Source organism: Vicugna pacos, chromosome 18 (assembly GCF_048564905.1).
Source record: "Vicugna pacos chromosome 18, VicPac4, whole genome shotgun sequence".
Classification (NCBI taxonomy): domain Eukaryota; kingdom Metazoa; phylum Chordata; class Mammalia; order Artiodactyla; family Camelidae; genus Vicugna; species Vicugna pacos.
In genome coordinates this window covers 23,862,403-23,880,670 of record NC_133004.1, presented here as the reverse complement: position 1 = coordinate 23,880,670, position 18,268 = coordinate 23,862,403, and the positions used below count along the sequence as shown (strand labels likewise).

At 43.0% G+C, this 18,268-nt stretch overlaps 1 protein-coding gene and 1 pseudogene across 1 annotated transcript; both read right to left on the bottom strand.

Moving 5' to 3' along the window:
- Positions 1 to 975: 975 nt before the first annotated feature.
- Positions 976 to 6,876, bottom strand: LOC116284242 (uncharacterized). The gene is made up of 2 exons (XM_031687572.2): positions 5,680 to 6,876; positions 976 to 1,211 (listed from the first exon to the last, which is right to left on the bottom strand). The coding sequence occupies exon 1, from the start codon at positions 6,647 to 6,649 to the stop codon at positions 5,702 to 5,704; it is 948 nt and encodes a 315-aa protein (XP_031543432.2). The 5' UTR covers positions 6,650 to 6,876; the 3' UTR covers positions 976 to 1,211; positions 5,680 to 5,701.
- An 8,056-nt stretch (positions 6,877 to 14,932) lies between these two features.
- On the bottom strand, positions 14,933 to 16,006 carry LOC102539435 (phosphoglucomutase-1 pseudogene; annotated as a pseudogene).
- Positions 16,007 to 18,268: the final 2,262 nt, after the last annotated feature.

Here is an 18,268-nt window from a genome sequence, read left to right as displayed (position 1 = left end):
TTAAATAATGAGATTAATTTTTCCTTCATGCTAAGGCCTGATGTGTGCAGTCCAGGTTGGTGGGCAGCTCTGCTCAAGGCAGTCAGTCATTTGGGGACCCAGTGTTCTTAAAATACATAAACATCTGTATTGATTAAGATGATTAAAACTGTTTCTATTTTTCTTCAAGGTGACCATCTTCAGAACTTTTTTCATCTCAAACTCTGTACCCATTAAATAACTGCCCTTCCGCACTCTCCCCAGCCCTTAGCAACCACCATTCTACTCTCTTGTCTCTATGAATTTGATCCTCTGATAGGAGAAATCTCATGAAGTGGACTCCTACAGTATGTTGTCTTGTTGTGACTGGCTTATCACACTTAACGCAATGTCCTTTCATTCTTTTTTCCAAGTATTTGCAATTTCCAGCTTGGGTTAAAAATTTTCAAACTATAAATATAGAAATACTGAAGCATAGGACAGAAAGGGGGAAGAAATATAAAAAACAGCTAAAATTTTTGGAAGTTTTGATCCAAAGTACTTTACCACCTAAAAATGTACTTTTGCCTATAACTGGCAATTTTAAAAGGAAACTATCCCTATATTAGTGCATCCTTGCATAAACAATGCACCGATACAAAGGAAGAAGAGAACAGTCCCAAATGAATTTTATTTGATTATCATTAAAATATGCAATTAAATCAGCAAATCTTAAATCCCTGGCAAAAGGGAAACTCAGGTTACTTAAACCAAATGAACATATAAATGTAAATTATAGCGTATTATAATATATAGATTGTAATAACCTTTCTGATAGCTAATGAGGTCACAAAGTATCCTTAGGTACAAAGAGCTGCATTTTTCAATGTCCATTTTCTGTGAGAATTGTACTTACATCTTCACCCAAAGTACGTGAGATGCTATTTTCCACTTGGAATGCTGGAGTGCTTTCACAAGAGAAGTCTATTTTAAAAGTCAACTTATTTTAAAACAAAGTTCATTTGGAATAGCACAGTTTATTATGGCTCAAAATACTGGCAATAAGTAACTTTATTATCTGAAGCTGGAAAATGCTCTCCAACACTGAAACGTGTGTACTAGGCAGAGGCAGTCTGGTTAAGTCCTCTGGTCTGACACAGGTCAGGGCTCCAGACGGAGGCTTCCAGAACGAGACTAAGGTAAGTGCACTTTTATAAACTTGGCACTTAAATCTGAAGAAATCTTGGTGAGCTCTGGAAAGGAAAAAGCAGTTTTATTTGAGATGAGATTTATAAACACAGAGTGGAACAACAACAACAAAAAGTTAAAGCGTTGTGGATTTTCATTCTCTCTCTGGAAGTAAAATTTTAAATAGAGCAGTAACCCACAGACCGATCTAGGGTATTACAGCTCAAGTTACCACTAACAGGCTTAAGAAAAAGGTTCATTAATAACCTTCACATGGAAGGGAAGCTTGTAATATACACCTTATAACAAATCAGTTACACCTTAATTCTAGCTCCTCCATTTGTGTGACACTGAAAAAATTACATAACCTCCCAATATCAAATCTACCTTCCTGAAGCGGAGATAATGATGGTGCCTACCTCTGATTGTTGTGATGAATGAGATAAAGCCTGCAAATTACTTAGCACAGTGGGTAGTGTATTATAAACACCCAATAAACATTAGCTGTTATTAATGAACGCCCCATATGTGTGTGTTGATTCTAAATTATACAAATGGGAATACAAAGATGAATAAAACAAAGGTGAGTAAGATGTTCATGGTCTAGTGGAGAAGATACCATTACTATTTAAGAGATAATGAGTCATCTGAGGATCAAAATAACGTTTTCTCTTCAAGTACTTCATGAACTATAGTGCAATTCTTTGTTATTCTAGATCAGAGTTTCTCAACTTCGCACTAATGCGAAGCATTCCTTGCTGGGAGGGGCTGTCTGGGCATGGTAAGCTGTTCAGCAGCACCTCTGGCCTCTCCCCACTGGATGCCAGTAGCACCTCTCCGTGTCTGCAATTTTGTATTGCTGGGGGCTATCGCTGTGAGCCTCAGAGCCCAAACCCGGGCGTCAGTTTCCACTCCTGCTCTCTCCAGAGCTCCCAGTGCCTGCCTGCCTGTCTGGCCAGCGGTGTGCTCGGGGCCTGAACATTATCACCAACACATTCTAGATTCCACCATTGGCCAACGGCTAGCACCACATGGTAGAATCTCAATCTGGAAGTCAGAGACAACCTCTCCTCCAGCCAGCAGACAAAGATGAGATAATGGCCAGGTTTGCTGAGAGAATGACACCCTCAGACCTAGGTGTCCCTGGGGCAAAGTGAAATACACCACACTGGCTGCAGGCCAGACCTGCCTGGCCGGTCTCCCTCTCCCTGGGGCCAGTTGCTCTCGGCCAGGTGGATGATTCTGGCTGATGTTGCAACGGGAGCCAAAACAACTGTACAGCAAGCAAGGGTGGGGGCAGGGGGACACACAGGTGGGCAGGAGTAGTTACTCTCCTGTTATACAAGCAGCCACATGATATCCTGCATTTTGCCTTTTAGCCCAGAGCCTAAAATATTTACCATCTGGGCCTTTCTAGAAAATATCTGTCAACTTCTGTTTTAGGTTAAGTACTTATCTTACCATCAACATAGAGAAATGCATCATAATGATGTCATTCTACCTGATGCCATCTCCAGATTGGAAGACAAGAGTACAGTCATTTTGGAAAAGGACAAAACAGGCCTTGCAAACTAAAGAACAAAGGCCCTGGGGGCTGAGTCCCTGAGACAAAAAAAAAAAAAAAAAAAAAAAAGCCAGGCTTGAAGGAATAAAAGACTAACTTCATTGCCTCTGTTACACTAACAAGTATACCTAGTTGCCACAAGACAAGAGGCTCAACTATAAACTTAACCTTATCTGTTCCCGTGCTTTCATGCAGAAAATTCCCCTGCATTTCTTTCCCCTTACAGAAGCACCCCCTCCCGCTGACAGCCACCACGGAGCTACCTGCTGCTGATCAAAGAAGATTGATCATTTCCGGAAATTATCAGTGAGCATGAGACAAACGCTCCCTTTTGTTATGAAAGCAGCTCGCCCCTTCTACTTGGGGAATTGGCCCTTTTTTTTTTCCACTGCCTTCTCCTTTGTGCATAAACTATCTCTTTCAATAAAAAGCTTTGCTTGCCTAGGAATCCTGTGGAAGCAATATTCATTTCTATGGTATTGCTGTCCAAGAATCTGGAAAGGGCCTGTTAACAATCTTTGTAGCAAAAAAAAAAAAGTTATGTATGAGTAAATAAACACCTGAAAGTGTTTTCCAATGAATATCCATGAATATGCATGGAGCCTACATTTTGGTTAGGAACTGTTGCTAACATCTAAGAGGGCTGCTTTCAGCTTAGAACTAACTGGGAGAGAACTTAGCAATTATTCTCTAATTATTGGCCTATTGCCATAACTTTATAACAGAACCCACAGGTAGAATTATGAACACAATTACCCTGCTTAAAGAGCCTGCAAAGGTTTCCTGCTTCCTCGCCCCCAACCTCCGAGTCCCAAGCACCCTTGACTACAGCCTCAGATGATTCTTTCCCAAATGTGTCCTCAGCAAGCCATGGGCTGTGAAACTTCTGAGCCTTTTTGTTGATGCTTTTCCCATTGCATGGAATGTTTTCCCCATCTTCTTTGTCCAATTCAAAACTCCCTCACCCAGCCCACACCTGTATTCCGGGAGACCAAGACTAGACTTAGCACACTTACAGTTACAGCACACTCTGTAAGTTACTCCTAGGTCTGTCTCCCTTGATAAATAGTGAGCACTTGGAGATCGGGGACATCTTATCTCTGAATCCCCAGTGCCTAATGTAATGCCTGGCACTTGCTAGAAATTCAATGAATTATTTGAAAGGCACTGCATGGCTCTTCCTGTCAAAAATAATTCTTCCACTAAGAATTATTAGAAAGACACCAACCTACACCTTCTCATTCCTTGTCTAAAATTTTCTCCTCGTTAGAGAACATAATCTCTAAGCTTTCTGACGGCAAGGTCCGCATCCTTTCAGGTTTACATGTGTTTACCGTTATTCCTGGCACTTAGTAAGTACTCCTTCAAGAATTAAATGGACAGGGGAGGGTATAGCTCAAGTGGTAGAGTGTATGCTTAGCCTGCAGGAGGTCCTGGGTTCAATCTCCAGTACCTTCTCTAAAAATAAATAAACCTAATTACCTCCCCGTGCCTCCCAAAATAGAATTATGTGGAGAATTATTTCAATCATACAAATAATCTAAAAAAGCAGAATTAATAGGAAAAAAAAGAATGATCTTTTTCAATAATACTAAATCCTTAACTTCTGAAACCATTATGGTTTGTTAGTGTTTTACTCTTTTGTTTAAAAAAAAAAAAGAAAGAAACATGAACCACTGAATGTATTTCATTTTAGAATCCACGTTTCCAAACTATACAAAATCAAAAGGGCTAAAATGCTTTGTCGCTATGATTATCTATAGCGCATTTATGTGTGTGTTTATCTAGAGAGTGTTATACATTCTCTTAAAGGCAAGTTGGAGAAAACTGTAAGGAAATTAAAGAGTCTGACTTCCACTTAATATTCAGTTGTACCCCACATTGGAAATGAAACCAACCAATATGAAATAAGGATGAACACCTTCTTGAATATGTTAGTAGCATTTAAACAAGGAGCATTAACGTAATTCCAAAGTATTGCTCTGCTCTATACTCTTTCTCCTCCCTGCACCCCAAAAGAAGGGAATTTAAGGAACAAGATTAGAGAGAAAGTTCAGGAAACTCACACTAAGCACTTAACCCACTGAGAAGCAGGGTCACCAATTTTGACTTTCACATGATCTTTTCTACCCTTCTAATTGACAATGGGTTGGGAGTTAAGGGGAAGTCATCAATAGCCTTAACCATAAAATTTATCAAATAGGTCCGCATAAAGGGTTTTGTGATTTGGTAGAAAGCTCATGTGATTTAGTACAACCAAATGTTTTCCAAACCTCAGAATCTTTCCAAGTTTCATTCTACAATTAATTTTTACTTTTACATTAACTCCTGTGAAGTAGTTTTACCTAAATAAACGGATTTTGAAAAGCAACCATCAATATTGTAAATAGAAAAACCAGTATTACTGGGCATAAATAGAAGTTATCCACTGAAATAACTTTGTTAACACAAATGGTTTTAAATTCTAGCTGGGTGCCGCTGTTGCCTACCAAAGTGTTACAGAGGTGTTAAGAGACCACTAACCCCACGTGAAGGACATTTTCTTTGATGTAATCAGAAAGACTGGAAAAAGAATTGAAAAGGGAATAACGTTCCCGCTGGAAGGCTCATTGCTATTTATGCTGTGTCCCTGTACCATCCAAAATCATCCTGTTTCAGTAACATTGCAGAGTACCCTTGCCTTCCCCCCACCTTAGAGCTCCTAGAGGAGTGTAATTAACACTCTCTCCCCACTAATCCTAAATAAAAGATCGTGCTGGTACAGCCATAAAACCCTAACAGCAACTCATCTTCTCAGAGCACTAGGTTTCAAAAACCGACTAAGTTCAAATGATCTAATCTCTGAAGGAAGAGGCCACTGCAACTCCAGTAACTTAACGTTTTTGAACAGAAGGGATTGAGGAACCCACCAGAACATGGACCCGGAAACAATTCAGGAATACCGCAGGTATTCCTCCAAAGGCACTTACTTGGCGGAGGCCTGAGGGCCACTCAGAGGGCTGGGGTCTGGTTCTGTGCTAGAGAGTAGCGCTTCCTCTCCTGGGACGGGGGTGAGCGCCCTCCCGGGGGCGCTGACGGCTGGGTTTGAGCAGCTGGAGCTGGGGACTCAGGGAGCAGGGATGCAGTGTCAGTGGGTTTCTCCTGGCCTGCTGGTGGCGGGCTCTTGAAAGCAACTGGCTTTTCCTGAATCTCTGGGGCAGATGGAGACCGGCTTGGTCCAATCCTTTGGACTAAAGAGCTGCTCTGGGAGGCCTGCTGGGTATGATACAAGGCCTGAAAGTCATGGAAAGCCTCAGCCACGTGAGGGTCCACGGGTTGGGTCTGAAAAGACTGAGTGGGCAGAAGCTGGAGCAGAGAGACGGGGGTGGCCAGACTCTGGGCTTCAGAAGCCTGAACAGGTGGTGGCTGAGTTTGACTGGTCTGAAAAAGATTCTGGAGCTGGCTCTGTGAAGCCAGAGGGATCCGGAGGTGGCTCTGAGCAGCCACAGGTACCAGGGGGAAGCCCTGAGAGGCCACAGAGATAGCCGTGGTAAGGATAGCCAGAGGTTGACTCTGAGAGGACAAGGAGACAGAAGGCAGGATCTCAGAGGCAAGAGTGACTGCAGGAGGCTGGCTCATGGAAGCCAAGGAAACTACAGGCTGGCTCTTAGAAGTCAGAATAGGTAGACATTGGCTCTTAGAAGCCAAAGGGACTGTGGGCAGGCTCTTAGAGGCCAGGATGGCTGGAGTTAGAGGCTGGTCCAGAGAAGATGGAGTGAATGGCTGCACCAGAGGGACTGACTGTCCTTCAACAAACCTCAGCACACCAGCCTTAGGACCCAGGGGACGGGCATCAGGTCCCAGAGAGCAAACTCCCTTTAAACTTTCGACAGCCTCAGATTTGGGCAGATCCTCTCTGCCAAAGTATTCAACGTCGCCGCTCTCCTTGACACTTTTCATCCCGTCTTTGTCCTGGTCCCCCTGCTGGCTGGTTTTCGACCTGGCCGGTGACAGTCATATTCAGAGAAGCAGTCCCTTCCAGGAACCTCCTGCGGTGCCACCGCCGCCGCCGCCGGCGGATCCGCAAAAAGGTGCTGGAAATGCTGCCGATGGTTAAAGACAAGCGGTTACTGATGGTCTGGTTCAGGGCTTCCAGTACAGTGGCGGAGGGCAAGAGGTAGGACCTGTTCAAGGCCTCTTCGGAAGTCAGTTCGATGTTGCCGGTGTACCAGAAGACCCACCAGAGGAGGCTGAGGAAGATGATGATGGAACCCAGGTAGAGCAGCAGGTCGTAGAAGAGCAGATCGGCGAAGACCCCGGTGAACAGCAGGGTCGCGCCCACCGTGTCGAAAGCGACGCCCAGCCAAAAGAAATGCCTGCAACGGCCCAGACCCGTCCGCTTCGTGCTCTTGTCGACGGCGTTCTTCGGAAGCTCCATGAGCTCCCACTGTCGCCGCCGCCAAGTCTGCAGTAGCGATCCGGCAGGCGGCGCCGCCACAGGCCAGCTGTGGCCGCTGGGTCCCCATGGCAACGCCGCCGCGGGCGCGAGCAGCACAGGAGGCGGGGCGAGAGGGGCGGCAAAGCGTCGCCGCCGCTCACCTGCGAGGAGTAGAGAACGAGACACCGCCCCAGAGCGGGGCGCAGGCGCGGTACGCCCTGCCGCCCGCGCGGCTGCCTTCTCCGCATGCGCGGTGTCTGCTCCCGGTGTGACCCTGCAGAGTTCTTGGAGCCTGAGAGCCTCTGGCTCTCCCAGCGGAAAATTTTCCTTTGGTGACAGTGTTGTGGATTCTCCTCTTCCCCCACAATGAGGGAGGGAAGTATCCACATTCCTTTCCCCACGCCCCCGCCTTCCAGAACGAGGGCGAAATCCAGAAGGAGGGCAAAGGGCAAGGACTCACAGTAACTTACCCCTCTCAGCCAGGGGTACTTCTCGGCCTCAGGTGCTGCCGCTCTCTGAGTTAAACGCTTTCCTTTGTTTTGGTGAAGTGGCTAGATTAGGGTCTGTTGATACACAGATCTTAATTACGAGCTTATATGTTTGCCCCCTGGAGACTGGACTATGACGTGCTTGTTAGTAGCAGAGCCAGGGGTGAATTCTCTCCCCGCCAACCACCTTCTCTCCAGTTTCTAGCATTTTAATTTTCCCTTCAATGTTAAAGTAGTCGAAAAAATATTGAAAACTGGGTGTGTTAAAACTCATATTACTTTAAGTTAAAATATAATTTTTATACCGAAACCTGACATTCTTGGCCTTAATGGAAGAAAGTACCGATAATAATTTTAAAATATATTTCTTTGTGTATCTCGTTTTCAATGGCGAGAATTGCCATGTTTTACAATTTTCACGAGCCAGTAAATACCTTTAATTTTTAATTACCTTAAACTTACAGAACCATCTTTCGCAGGACCCCAACATTGTGACTAGTATTATTTTAAAAAATACATAAAGTCTGCTTCCAAATTTAGATTAGATAATACTAAGCAAAATTTGTGAATCAATTTTAGAAGCTCGAAACATAGTGGTGATTTTTAAGATACGAATTGCTGATACTGCATGCTGCTTAAAAATCACTGAAGATGAAATTTCAGCAGTAATTAAGTCGTCAGAATATTTAAGAACCAAGTTAATGGTGCTTGCTATAAATCAGATATATTCATTGAAATTAATTTTCACCAATTAAAATCTGAAGACAATTTAGTTTTTTATATCTTCATGTCAAAGGTGAAATGAGAATGTTTGTATACCATAATATTTTTAACTATGTCTATTTCCCATAATAATTGATCATTTAATCCAGTGATTGACAGTTCCAATTTCTTTATTTCTTTTGTTGTTTGTTTATTTTCTCCTTCAGGTGGTACAATTCATATGTCTTGCTGAAGGTTTATATGCATCAAGCATACTTGCAAATTTACTTTCTTTTGTTGTAAGCAAGGGGATAGGCCTTCAAATAAACATGAAGCTTTATATATTGGCAGGTTTTCTCATTGAAGGATTTGTGATCTTTTTCCATTGGTTTCAAAATATAATCCCACGCTGATAAATTGCGTAAAAATATGTGATCTACTTGCACCAAGATGGTTTTGATTTTAGCATAGTGTATTTCCTCATTCGATATTACATATATTAGGATTGGGTGAATGTTAACTTACATGAGAAGTGCCCTGATTGCATCTGACCTTGATGTCCGTTGGGGACGTTTCTGTGTCTGTAATATTTTTAAAACAGAAATGAGAATAACTCATCTGCTTGTTGAGTTTGCAAAACAAATTGAAAGTCGTTTATAAAATACGTTAAACAGTTATATTTGATTTCATAGAAGCAGAAGTTTTGCATATTAAATTATGAGCAAGTAAGGCACAAATGTGGGATAATAATTTAAAGGGAGGAAATGGTGGCTTCTACCCTGTTATAAATCTGCTGTAATTTCTCCATTATCATTTTTCTGGCCACGAACATATATATGTCAGTATTATCTTCTTCCAATTAATAATTTCCTAAGCTTATCCATATCAAATTTTTCTTTCATTTCAGTAAAGTGGATACATCACTCTTCTACTGTTATGACAGTATAGTACTCTTTTTTTTTTACATTTTTTTATTGAGTTATAGTCATTTTACAATGTTGTGTCAAATTCCAGTGTAGAGCACAATTTTTCAGTTATACGTGAATATACATATATTCATTGTAACATTTTTTTCGCTGTAACAGTATAGTACTCTTAATGTGAACATAATTTATAATCTGACACATTATGTTGGATTGTATCTGTTTTATGATAAAAAAGTAAGGAAGAGTGTTTTCTTTCTTATATTTTAAAAGGTTTTTCAGGTCTAATGAGATTTCCTACTAGCATTATAAATTCCTTTTAAATTCTGTTACACAAAAAGGGCCAGATCTCTATCATGAGCTACATCAACATTATTATAAGCTATAAATTCATCTGAATCTGGAGAGATTCTGGGGTTTAGGCTTCCAGTGCTTTCTTGTGATCCTCCAAGGAGTATATTATCTCTTGCATGAAACATAACAACATCAAAGTCACTGGCAAAGTATTCTGCCTTTTTTATTTCTCTGATTTTGTCACTCTGATAAGCATCATCTATTAATCAGATTGAGTATTTTTAAAACCCTCCTGATTTATAAAATACTGTGATGAAACGTTGAATCTTTGTGGTCACGAATTCTATTTACATTCTTCCAATCTTTAAATGTTTTTTGACTTGCAAATATTTGAATTACTGCCCCTAAAATGCACATGGCAATAAAATAGAGCCACAGATTCTTTGGAATAAGACAGCCAGTAAAAATGAATCAATTTTAGAATATTTTCTTACAAAAACCAGTCTTTTGAAAATGTTCAGCCATCATGTTGTCAACTGAAAAAAATGTACAACTTAAAAGTTGAGTGTTATGTTTTATTCAGTGGACTTTCTGAGGACTTCAAGCCCACTAGACAGCTTCTCAGATTGCTCTAAGGGACTGCTCCAAAGAGACAGGGGAAGAGCCAGGATTTATGAGGTTTTGCAACAAACACCAGGTGGTTGGAACGTCAAAAGATTACTATTAATTAACAAAAACCAGATATCTCAAATTAGGGAATTTAGCGCTTTTCTATATATGGGAAGATAGAAGAGTCTGGGCTCATTGAAATCATCACTTTGATATGCACCTTAGCTATCTAGGGCCAGCATCCTGTTCTTACCGATCCTGAGTCTCTCAGGGTACAACGGTGGGGGTGATTATAGAGGCTGAGGACTTGGGAGTGGGCAGCCTGCTTGTCTCCATCCTGAGTTCCCTCCAGCTCACCGTCGGGGCGGCAGTATGGCTGATGGCTTGATGGCCATAGCATCCTTTGTTTATGGATATGGCAGGTGGCATTCTTAGTCCACAATGTGAAACAGATCCTCTAAAGTCTGAATCTATATCCAGTTTAGAGAGACCAACCTTTTAGAGAAGTGTTGCAGGTCACAGCCATACAGACCCCAAACCCCATCATATAATATACAATAAATAAATATTACACATATATTATATACATAGGTGTGTAATTTTCTATTGTATATTATAATGTAAAAAATAGATGTTTTAAAGAAAGTATACATTAGTTTGCATTATTTACTCTTCAGGGACAAACTTGCTATTATTTAAATAAAACCACTGCAGGAGTAGTTAACAGTGGCAGGAAACCTCTGTAACTTTAGGGTCTGAAAATCACGGGATTCACATATAGGCACAGAAAATTACAATTCTGCAACCTTCAGGATTCAGAAGAACTCTGTGAATGGAAGACTCTCCATTGGCCGTCTTTTATAGAATAGAACAACCACATCCTCTTTTACTTACTTCAGCTTCTTCAAGAAAGAGTTCCTTGTCCAACAGAAAAACACTGTGTACTATTCTCCAGGGTGTTTCTTTTTCTGTTTGTCCATTTTTAGTTCAGGCTTAGTACAGTCATGTTTTCCATTTGGATTATGATAAAGTTCTCAGTAGTGAGAGGTGTCCCCAGTGCAAGGTCTTCTATCAAGATTGTATATCCCTGTGCGCCTTTAAAACTGAATTTGAAACAAAAACAAACAAAAAAAAACTAGCTGTGGACCAAAGGAAATAAAACCACTTTTTAGGGGGGAAAAACCCCACTAAATTTGTGGGTCCATTTCTTCATAAAATATTTTGTAGTTCTTAGAAGTTTGCATAAGCTCTTTACTGAGATATGTTTCCTTATATTACTAAAAGTTTTCTGATGGCAACAACAACTTCACTTGAGTGCTTTCTGGGTGTCAGGCACTACCCTCGCTAACTTCTTTATTTGCAATACCATTTAATTCTCACAACAGTCCAATGCAATAAGTTCTATTATTATCTACGTCTTATGGTTGAAGAAATTGAGAAACAGAGACCAGCTTGTTCAAGGTCATACAGCTACTAGGTGGCAAATAAGTATACAATACAGCATTATGGAAGGGACTGGAAGCCAGGAGATCAGGCTTCAAGGCTTCAAGCATTTGAGCACAGGTGCACTGGAGCCAAGTGCTTACAGCCTAACAGAGACACGTGACATCAAATGGTGTTATAGGTGCTGGAATAGAGGGATGTACAAGGAAGGGCCAGTGGAGCAAACAGGTGGTAAGCAAGTGCATAGAAGAGGAACTGTAGGTTCCTCTGTAGGAACTGTATGTAGCAAACATACTGAGGGCATGTTCACAGCAGCACTATTTCCAATAGTGAAGATATGGAAGGAAACTAAATGCCCATTGACAGATGGCTGGATAAAGAAGTTGTGGTATAGATATGCAATGGAATACTACTCAGCCATAATAAAGAAAAAGATAATTCCATTTGCAGCAACATAGATGAAACTGGAGATTGTCATTCCAAGTGAAGTAAGCCAGAAAGGGAAAGAAAAATACCATATGGTATCACTTATATGTGAAATCTAAAAAAATGACACAAATCAACTTATTTACAAAACAGAAACGACTCATAGGCATAGAAAACAAACTTATGGTTACCAGAGGGGGAAGAGGGTGGGAAAGGATAAATTGGGAGTTTGAGATTTGCAGATACTAACTACTATATATAAACTAGATAAACAAGTTTCTACTGTGTAGCTCAGGGAACTATGTTCAATATCTTGTGGTAACCTATAATGAACAAGAATATGTGTATGTACATGTATGACTGAAGCATGATGCTGTACACCAGAAACTGACACAATGTTGTAAACTGACTACACTTCAATAAAAAAAAAAACACTGAGGGAAAGGAGGGTGGGCATGGGTCAGTGGTCTTTCAGCTAGGTGGGGCAGTTGTGCAAGCAGGGAACATGAAAACACTGGCATATTAAGGGAACTGCCTGTGGATTGGAATAGTCCACATGGGTCCCTGTGTATCTGGGGAGAGTGCTAGCGAAGTGGGGGTGGAGACACACAAGTGCCGAGATGAGGCTGGAAGGGGTTTTATCCTCAAGAGGTTTATGACATGGTGTAGCATTTAGACTTTTGTGAGTACAGGAAAACCGTGGGCGCTAAGCCAGGGAGTGATATGACCAGACTGACAGTTTTAGAGAGGGCCCAGAGCAAGCCTGTCCCCTGGCCTGTAAGGTTTCCATAGAGAAACCAGATAGTCTATGGGAGTTCCTTTGTAAGTTCTAAGCTTTTTTTCCCTCTTGCTGTGTTCAAGATTCTCTCTGGTTTTTGATTTTTGATAGTTTTTAAATAATGTGTCTTGGAGAGGACCTCTTTAAGTTGCTTTCGTGCAGTGACATATGAGCTTCAAGAACTTGGATATCCAGACCTCTCCGCAGACTTAGGAAGTTCTCAGATATTCTTTCTTCAAAAACTGTCTGCCTCCTTCTCCCTCTCTCTTCCTTCTGGAACTCCAATAATTTGCAAAAAAATTTTTTTATGGCATCCCATAGACCACGTAGGCTTTCTTCACTCTTTCTCATTCTTTTCTCTTTTTTCTCCTCCAGCTGGATAATCTCTTAAGTTCCTGTCTTCTGTCTCACAAATTCTTCTGCTTGATCCATTCTGCTGTCGATGTTTCTACTACATTTTTCATTTCATTCATTGTTTGCTTCAGCTCCAGAACTTCTGTTTCATTCTTTTTTTTTTAATGATTTCTATCTCTTTGTTAAATTTCTCATTTTGTTTGTGTATTGTTTCCCAAATTTCATTGAATTGTCCCTCTATGTTTTCTTTTTTTCCGTGGAGGGGGGCTGGTAAACAAAGTTTATTCTAGGAAGAGCAACTCATTGAGAGATAAAACCATTTGAAAGTGTGCGTATATGTACTGTTCATTGTTTCTAAGAAGAGTTTAGAGCTTTAGATTTTTAAACTTACATAGTTATCAAAGGAATAAAGCCAACCCACAAAATAAGAATCAACAGAATGCAGTAATCCAATCTTAAAGGATAGTCAAATGTGCTTACACATATTCAAGAAGTCAATCTAAGTTATAAATAATAAGTAGTTCATTTGTGTCTTTTTTTTTTTTTAAGGTTCCACATATAAGCCTATGAGGCCGGAAGGGGAACAGGCTCCTGGGCCGAGTTCTAGCTCCACCCAGATACCATCCAGTTGGGCTGCCCTTTCCAAGCCCACTGCCAGGCCTCAGTTTGGGGAAATGAGCAAACCATGAAGATGGACTGTTGTCCCCCAGCCCTTCTGGGGAGCCTCAGTGACTGGTGACAGATGTTCCATCCTCAGCTCTGGGCCCCAGCCAGCCAGCCAGTCCTGAGCCCTTAACACTACTGTGGACTGCGCTCTGGGACCAGAGTCTTTCCTTTCTGGCTTGCTTCACTTAGAATGACAATCTCCAGGTCATTCTGGCATTATTTTATTCTTTTTTATGGCTGAGTAGTATTCCATTGTATCCTTTTATGTTTTCTTGAAGCTCATTGAAATTTCCTTAAAACAACTATTTGAATTCTTTATTGGGAAAACAGAAGATCTGCATGTCTTTGGGTTTGGTTCCTGGAAGATTAATGTGATCCTTTAGTGGTGTGGTGTTACCTTGTTTTTTGTGTTCCTTGGAGTTTTGCATTGCTGTCTTCATGTCTGAAGTACCATTCACCTTCTCCAGTCTTTACTAACTGCCTTCTGGAGACATACCTTCTCTTGGCCCTGCTAGAGTTTGTTTGTTTGGGTTTTTTTTTTTTTTTGGTAGCTTGTTTTGCTTTAATATCCCAAAATATTTGTGTGAATGGGAGTATGTTGCAAAACAAGGCAGAAATCTGTAGACAAGTACATCTCACTCTGAGGGAAGACCTGACTGGAGAGAAGGCACCAGAAACTGCATTTTGCTGAATTCCATGTAAACAGTAAATGGGGGAAAGTTTCATCAAGGAGAAAGGAATTTGCACTGTCATTTCAGGATTTTATTTAAGGGTGAAAGTTGGCCTCACTAGCTGACGCTCAGCCTCCATCTCACACTAGTGTAAACAGGAGCTGGTGCTAAGGAGACAGAGACCCACACGGCAGCAGTGCACAAGGACACGAAAAGAAATCTGACATGAGTGTTAGCCCCTGGGTCCTTTTTTTTCTCTTTCCCACACGGCTCCTGCAGTATTCTCAATTAACAGTGCCTTGGAATCGTGCCATTTGTCAACAACTGGTTAGTGGAAAAACTGAATCCTAAAAAAGTCTGGGTGGATACACTTTACTTCTGTCCGTGCTCTTTAATCAGATGACTCGGGGGGTCCTGGGGTGGAGGGACATACCGCATCTGGCCTGTCTTTTTAGGTGGTAACAGTGGGTGCAGCGTGTCCCATCCTTTCCTGGAGTTGGGACACCTTCAGAGCAATGGACATGAGGGGGGCTGACATGACGTGGGGGTCCTGGGAGAGCTTGGCGATGTCCTTCTCATAACTGTCGACATACAGTCGAACGGTGGTGCCTGCATTCCCGGTGCCGCTCTGTTGAAAGATGATGCGAGAACCATCTTCAATAATGAGCCGCAAGCCCTGATTTCTTGAAATGCTTCCATTCTCTAGATCATTGTATTCAAAGTCATCAATTTTCTCCACAGTGTAGACTTTGTCGCCCACTGAGAACTGTTTCCCCACAAAGAAAAGATCAGAGATCGGGGCCTCCAAGTCCTTCAGCATATTGTTCACACCCTCGGCTTCCACCTCCTCATAACCATACCGGTGAAGAAATTCCAGCCATACTTTTGCCAGTGATCTTTCAGAGTGTCCTCCACACTCTGCAGGTGGCTAGGATGGAGAGCCAAGCCAGGACAGCCCAGAGTGCATCTTTCTCACAGATATGGTCAGAACCGGTCCTGAAGCTCACCTCCCCACAAAGGGGCAGTTCGCTTGCATCCATCAGATTCCCAAAAAACTTCCCGCCAGTTGGAGTCTCGTACAAAGCGATCTTTGTAGCATTAACCACCTGGTCCAGGGCACCACTGGTGGGCATGCTGCATACAGAGCCGCGGACCCAGTTTGCTGGAAGTGTGGAATGCTGAAGATGTTGGCAGCAATGATGGCCACAGAGTCGGAAGAGTTCACAAAGAACCCATGCTTGCCCAGAATCATGTTTCAGTCCCCGTCTCCATCAAAGGCAGCCCCCAAATCATGCTCTCCTGTCTTCATGGTCTCCACCAGGTCAGCTGCCTAAGTGAGGCTGGGGTCAGGGTGGTGGCCTTTGAAGTCCTCCAGGGGAACGCAGTTAACTGCCAAGTTGCGGGGGCACCGAGCTCTTCACAGAGGATCTTCTTCACATATGGTCCCACCACTCTATGCATGGCATCTATTTGGATCTTTAGTAGTTCTTTTCAGTGCATTGAAATCAAAGACATTTCCCAGCATCGTAGCATAATCCACGATTTCCACTGTGAAGGGTTTGAACTTGTTTTCCAGGTCAAACTGCTGCTTTCCCAGAACCCCAAGTCTACTTTCAGGTCAGGGAAAATTGCATATTCTCCAATTGTCTTGCTGATTTGGAAAATATTATCAGTTATTGCTTCTGGGGCAGGACCGCCGTTGGAAATATTGAATTTGATTCCAAAATCTCCATTGGGCCCTCCTGGGTTGTGGCTGGCTGTCAGAATGATCCCACCAATGGCTTTGATCTTTCTAATGATGCAGGACACAGCAGGGGTGGAGAGGATCCCATTCTGTCCAATAACCAAGCGACCCATCCCACTGGCAGCGGCGATGCGGACGATGAGTTGGATGGCCTCCTTCATGTAGAACCTGCTGTCACTGCCTTGCACCACGGTGGCCTCCGGCCGGTGCGCCGGCTCCACGGTGGAGATGATACTGTGGATGAAATTCTCGGCATAGATGGTGCTGCTCTGAAACACCTTCACTCTCTTCCGCAGTCCCCTTGTGTCCAGCTTCTGGTCTTGGTACGCCTTGGTCTTAACAGGCACAGTCTTCACTATGGTGGCAATTTGCTTCCTGGGGCCCAAGCAGACTCTGCTAACTGAGGGGCAGCTGGAGCTGTGGCTGCAGCTGCTTTGGGATGAGGGCATGGACGAGGTCGGGGCAATGCTGGCTAGGCCCTGCTAGAGATTTTGAGGCCATCTCTACCCTTAACCAGATACACCTGTTCCATGCTTCTTGCTCCCTCTCGTGGCAGAATTCTTAAGCTCCTGTCCCTTCTCTAAATCCTGCAATGCACTGATTTCTGACAGCCTTTTGTTTTCCCAAAGGTGGTGCTAAAGCTTTAGCACCGCGAAGTTTGTGGTCTTTCTCTGGCCCAACGATTTGGGTTGGCTTTCTCTGTGTGCTCACTAGCTGTGTACAAAAGTTTGGTCTCGCCGTTGCTGTCAGGAGCACACACAGGGAGCTGGCCCCAGAGGGGTGCGGTGGTGTGGGTGAGGCACCCGGAGCGCTGAGAGTGCCTGTGGGCCAGCTGGCAAGTGAGGCGTTCCCAGTGGCGCATGGGCAAAGCTTCCTGTTGGAGTCCTGAAGCAGTTAGGTGGATCTGCATCCCTTTAAAGCCCTCTGAGGATCCTGTCTCCACTGGCCCAGTCTCTTTCCACTCTCCAGTCATGCAGCTCAGGATTCAGTACCTCGGATGGGGAGAGAGGAGTGAGCCCCTTCGGCAGCATCCCGCACCGCTGGGGAAGCTGGGTGCTCACTTACATGCTCTCCCTTTCCCCTGCAGGAGAAATCATGGGCCGAGACCTCTCTTGGCACTAAGCTACACAGCCGTGAGGGAGGAGTGATGAGGGTAAAGTCAAGCTGTTCCTCTTACTCTCTCCCCTGTGTCCAGGCTTGTTTTTATTTTTTATTTATTGTTTTTTATTTATTTATTTATTTTGCTCCAATCATGTCCTAGAACTTCTCCTCTGGAAGCTGGACTTCCACAAAGGCTCTGTCATCCACAGTTGAGATTGTCTAAGTCAGTGTTTTCCAGGTGCTCCCAGAACACGGCAGAGAAAGGCTGGAGCTAGTTCATGAGCCACTGCAGGCTCTGCAGCTGGGACCAAGGTCTGCCTGCCTATTACCCGAGCACAGGTGGGCAAGACTCCTCCCGCATCTCCTGGCCTATGGTGCTGGATCCCACAGCTCCCTCAGTGGTCCCTTCATCCATGGATGCCAAATTTTTGTTGATGGGAGAGGAAGGGACAAAAGTGAGGAATGTCTATGCCACTATGATGCTGCCATCACCTACCCCATTTTAACTATTTTTAAGTGTACAATTCAATGGCATTAAGTATATTCATACTGCTGTGCAACCATCACCACTATCCATCTCCAGAACTTTATCTTCCCAACTGAAAGTCTGTGTCTATTAAACAGTAACCCTTCATCATCCCCTCCACCCAGCACCTGGTAACCACCATTCTACTTTCTGTCTCTATGGTTATGTCTACTCCAGGTACCTTTCATATACGAGGAATCATACAATATTTGTCTTTTGTGTGTGTGTGTCTGGCTTTTTTCAGTTAGCATCTATGTTGTTCAAGTTGGGTCCATGTTGTAGCATAGGTCAGAATTGCCTTCCTTTTTGAGGTTAATAGTATTCCATTGGATGGATAGACCACATTTTGTTTATTCACTCATCCACTGATGAACATTTGGGCTGTTTCTTCCTTTTGGCTATCCTAGTTTTTTTCT

Coding starts and splice junctions, on each gene's coding strand:
- LOC116284242 (XM_031687572.2), bottom strand. CDS start 6,649: ATGAAAAGTGTCAAGGAGAGCGGCGACGTTGAATACTTTGGCAGAGAG.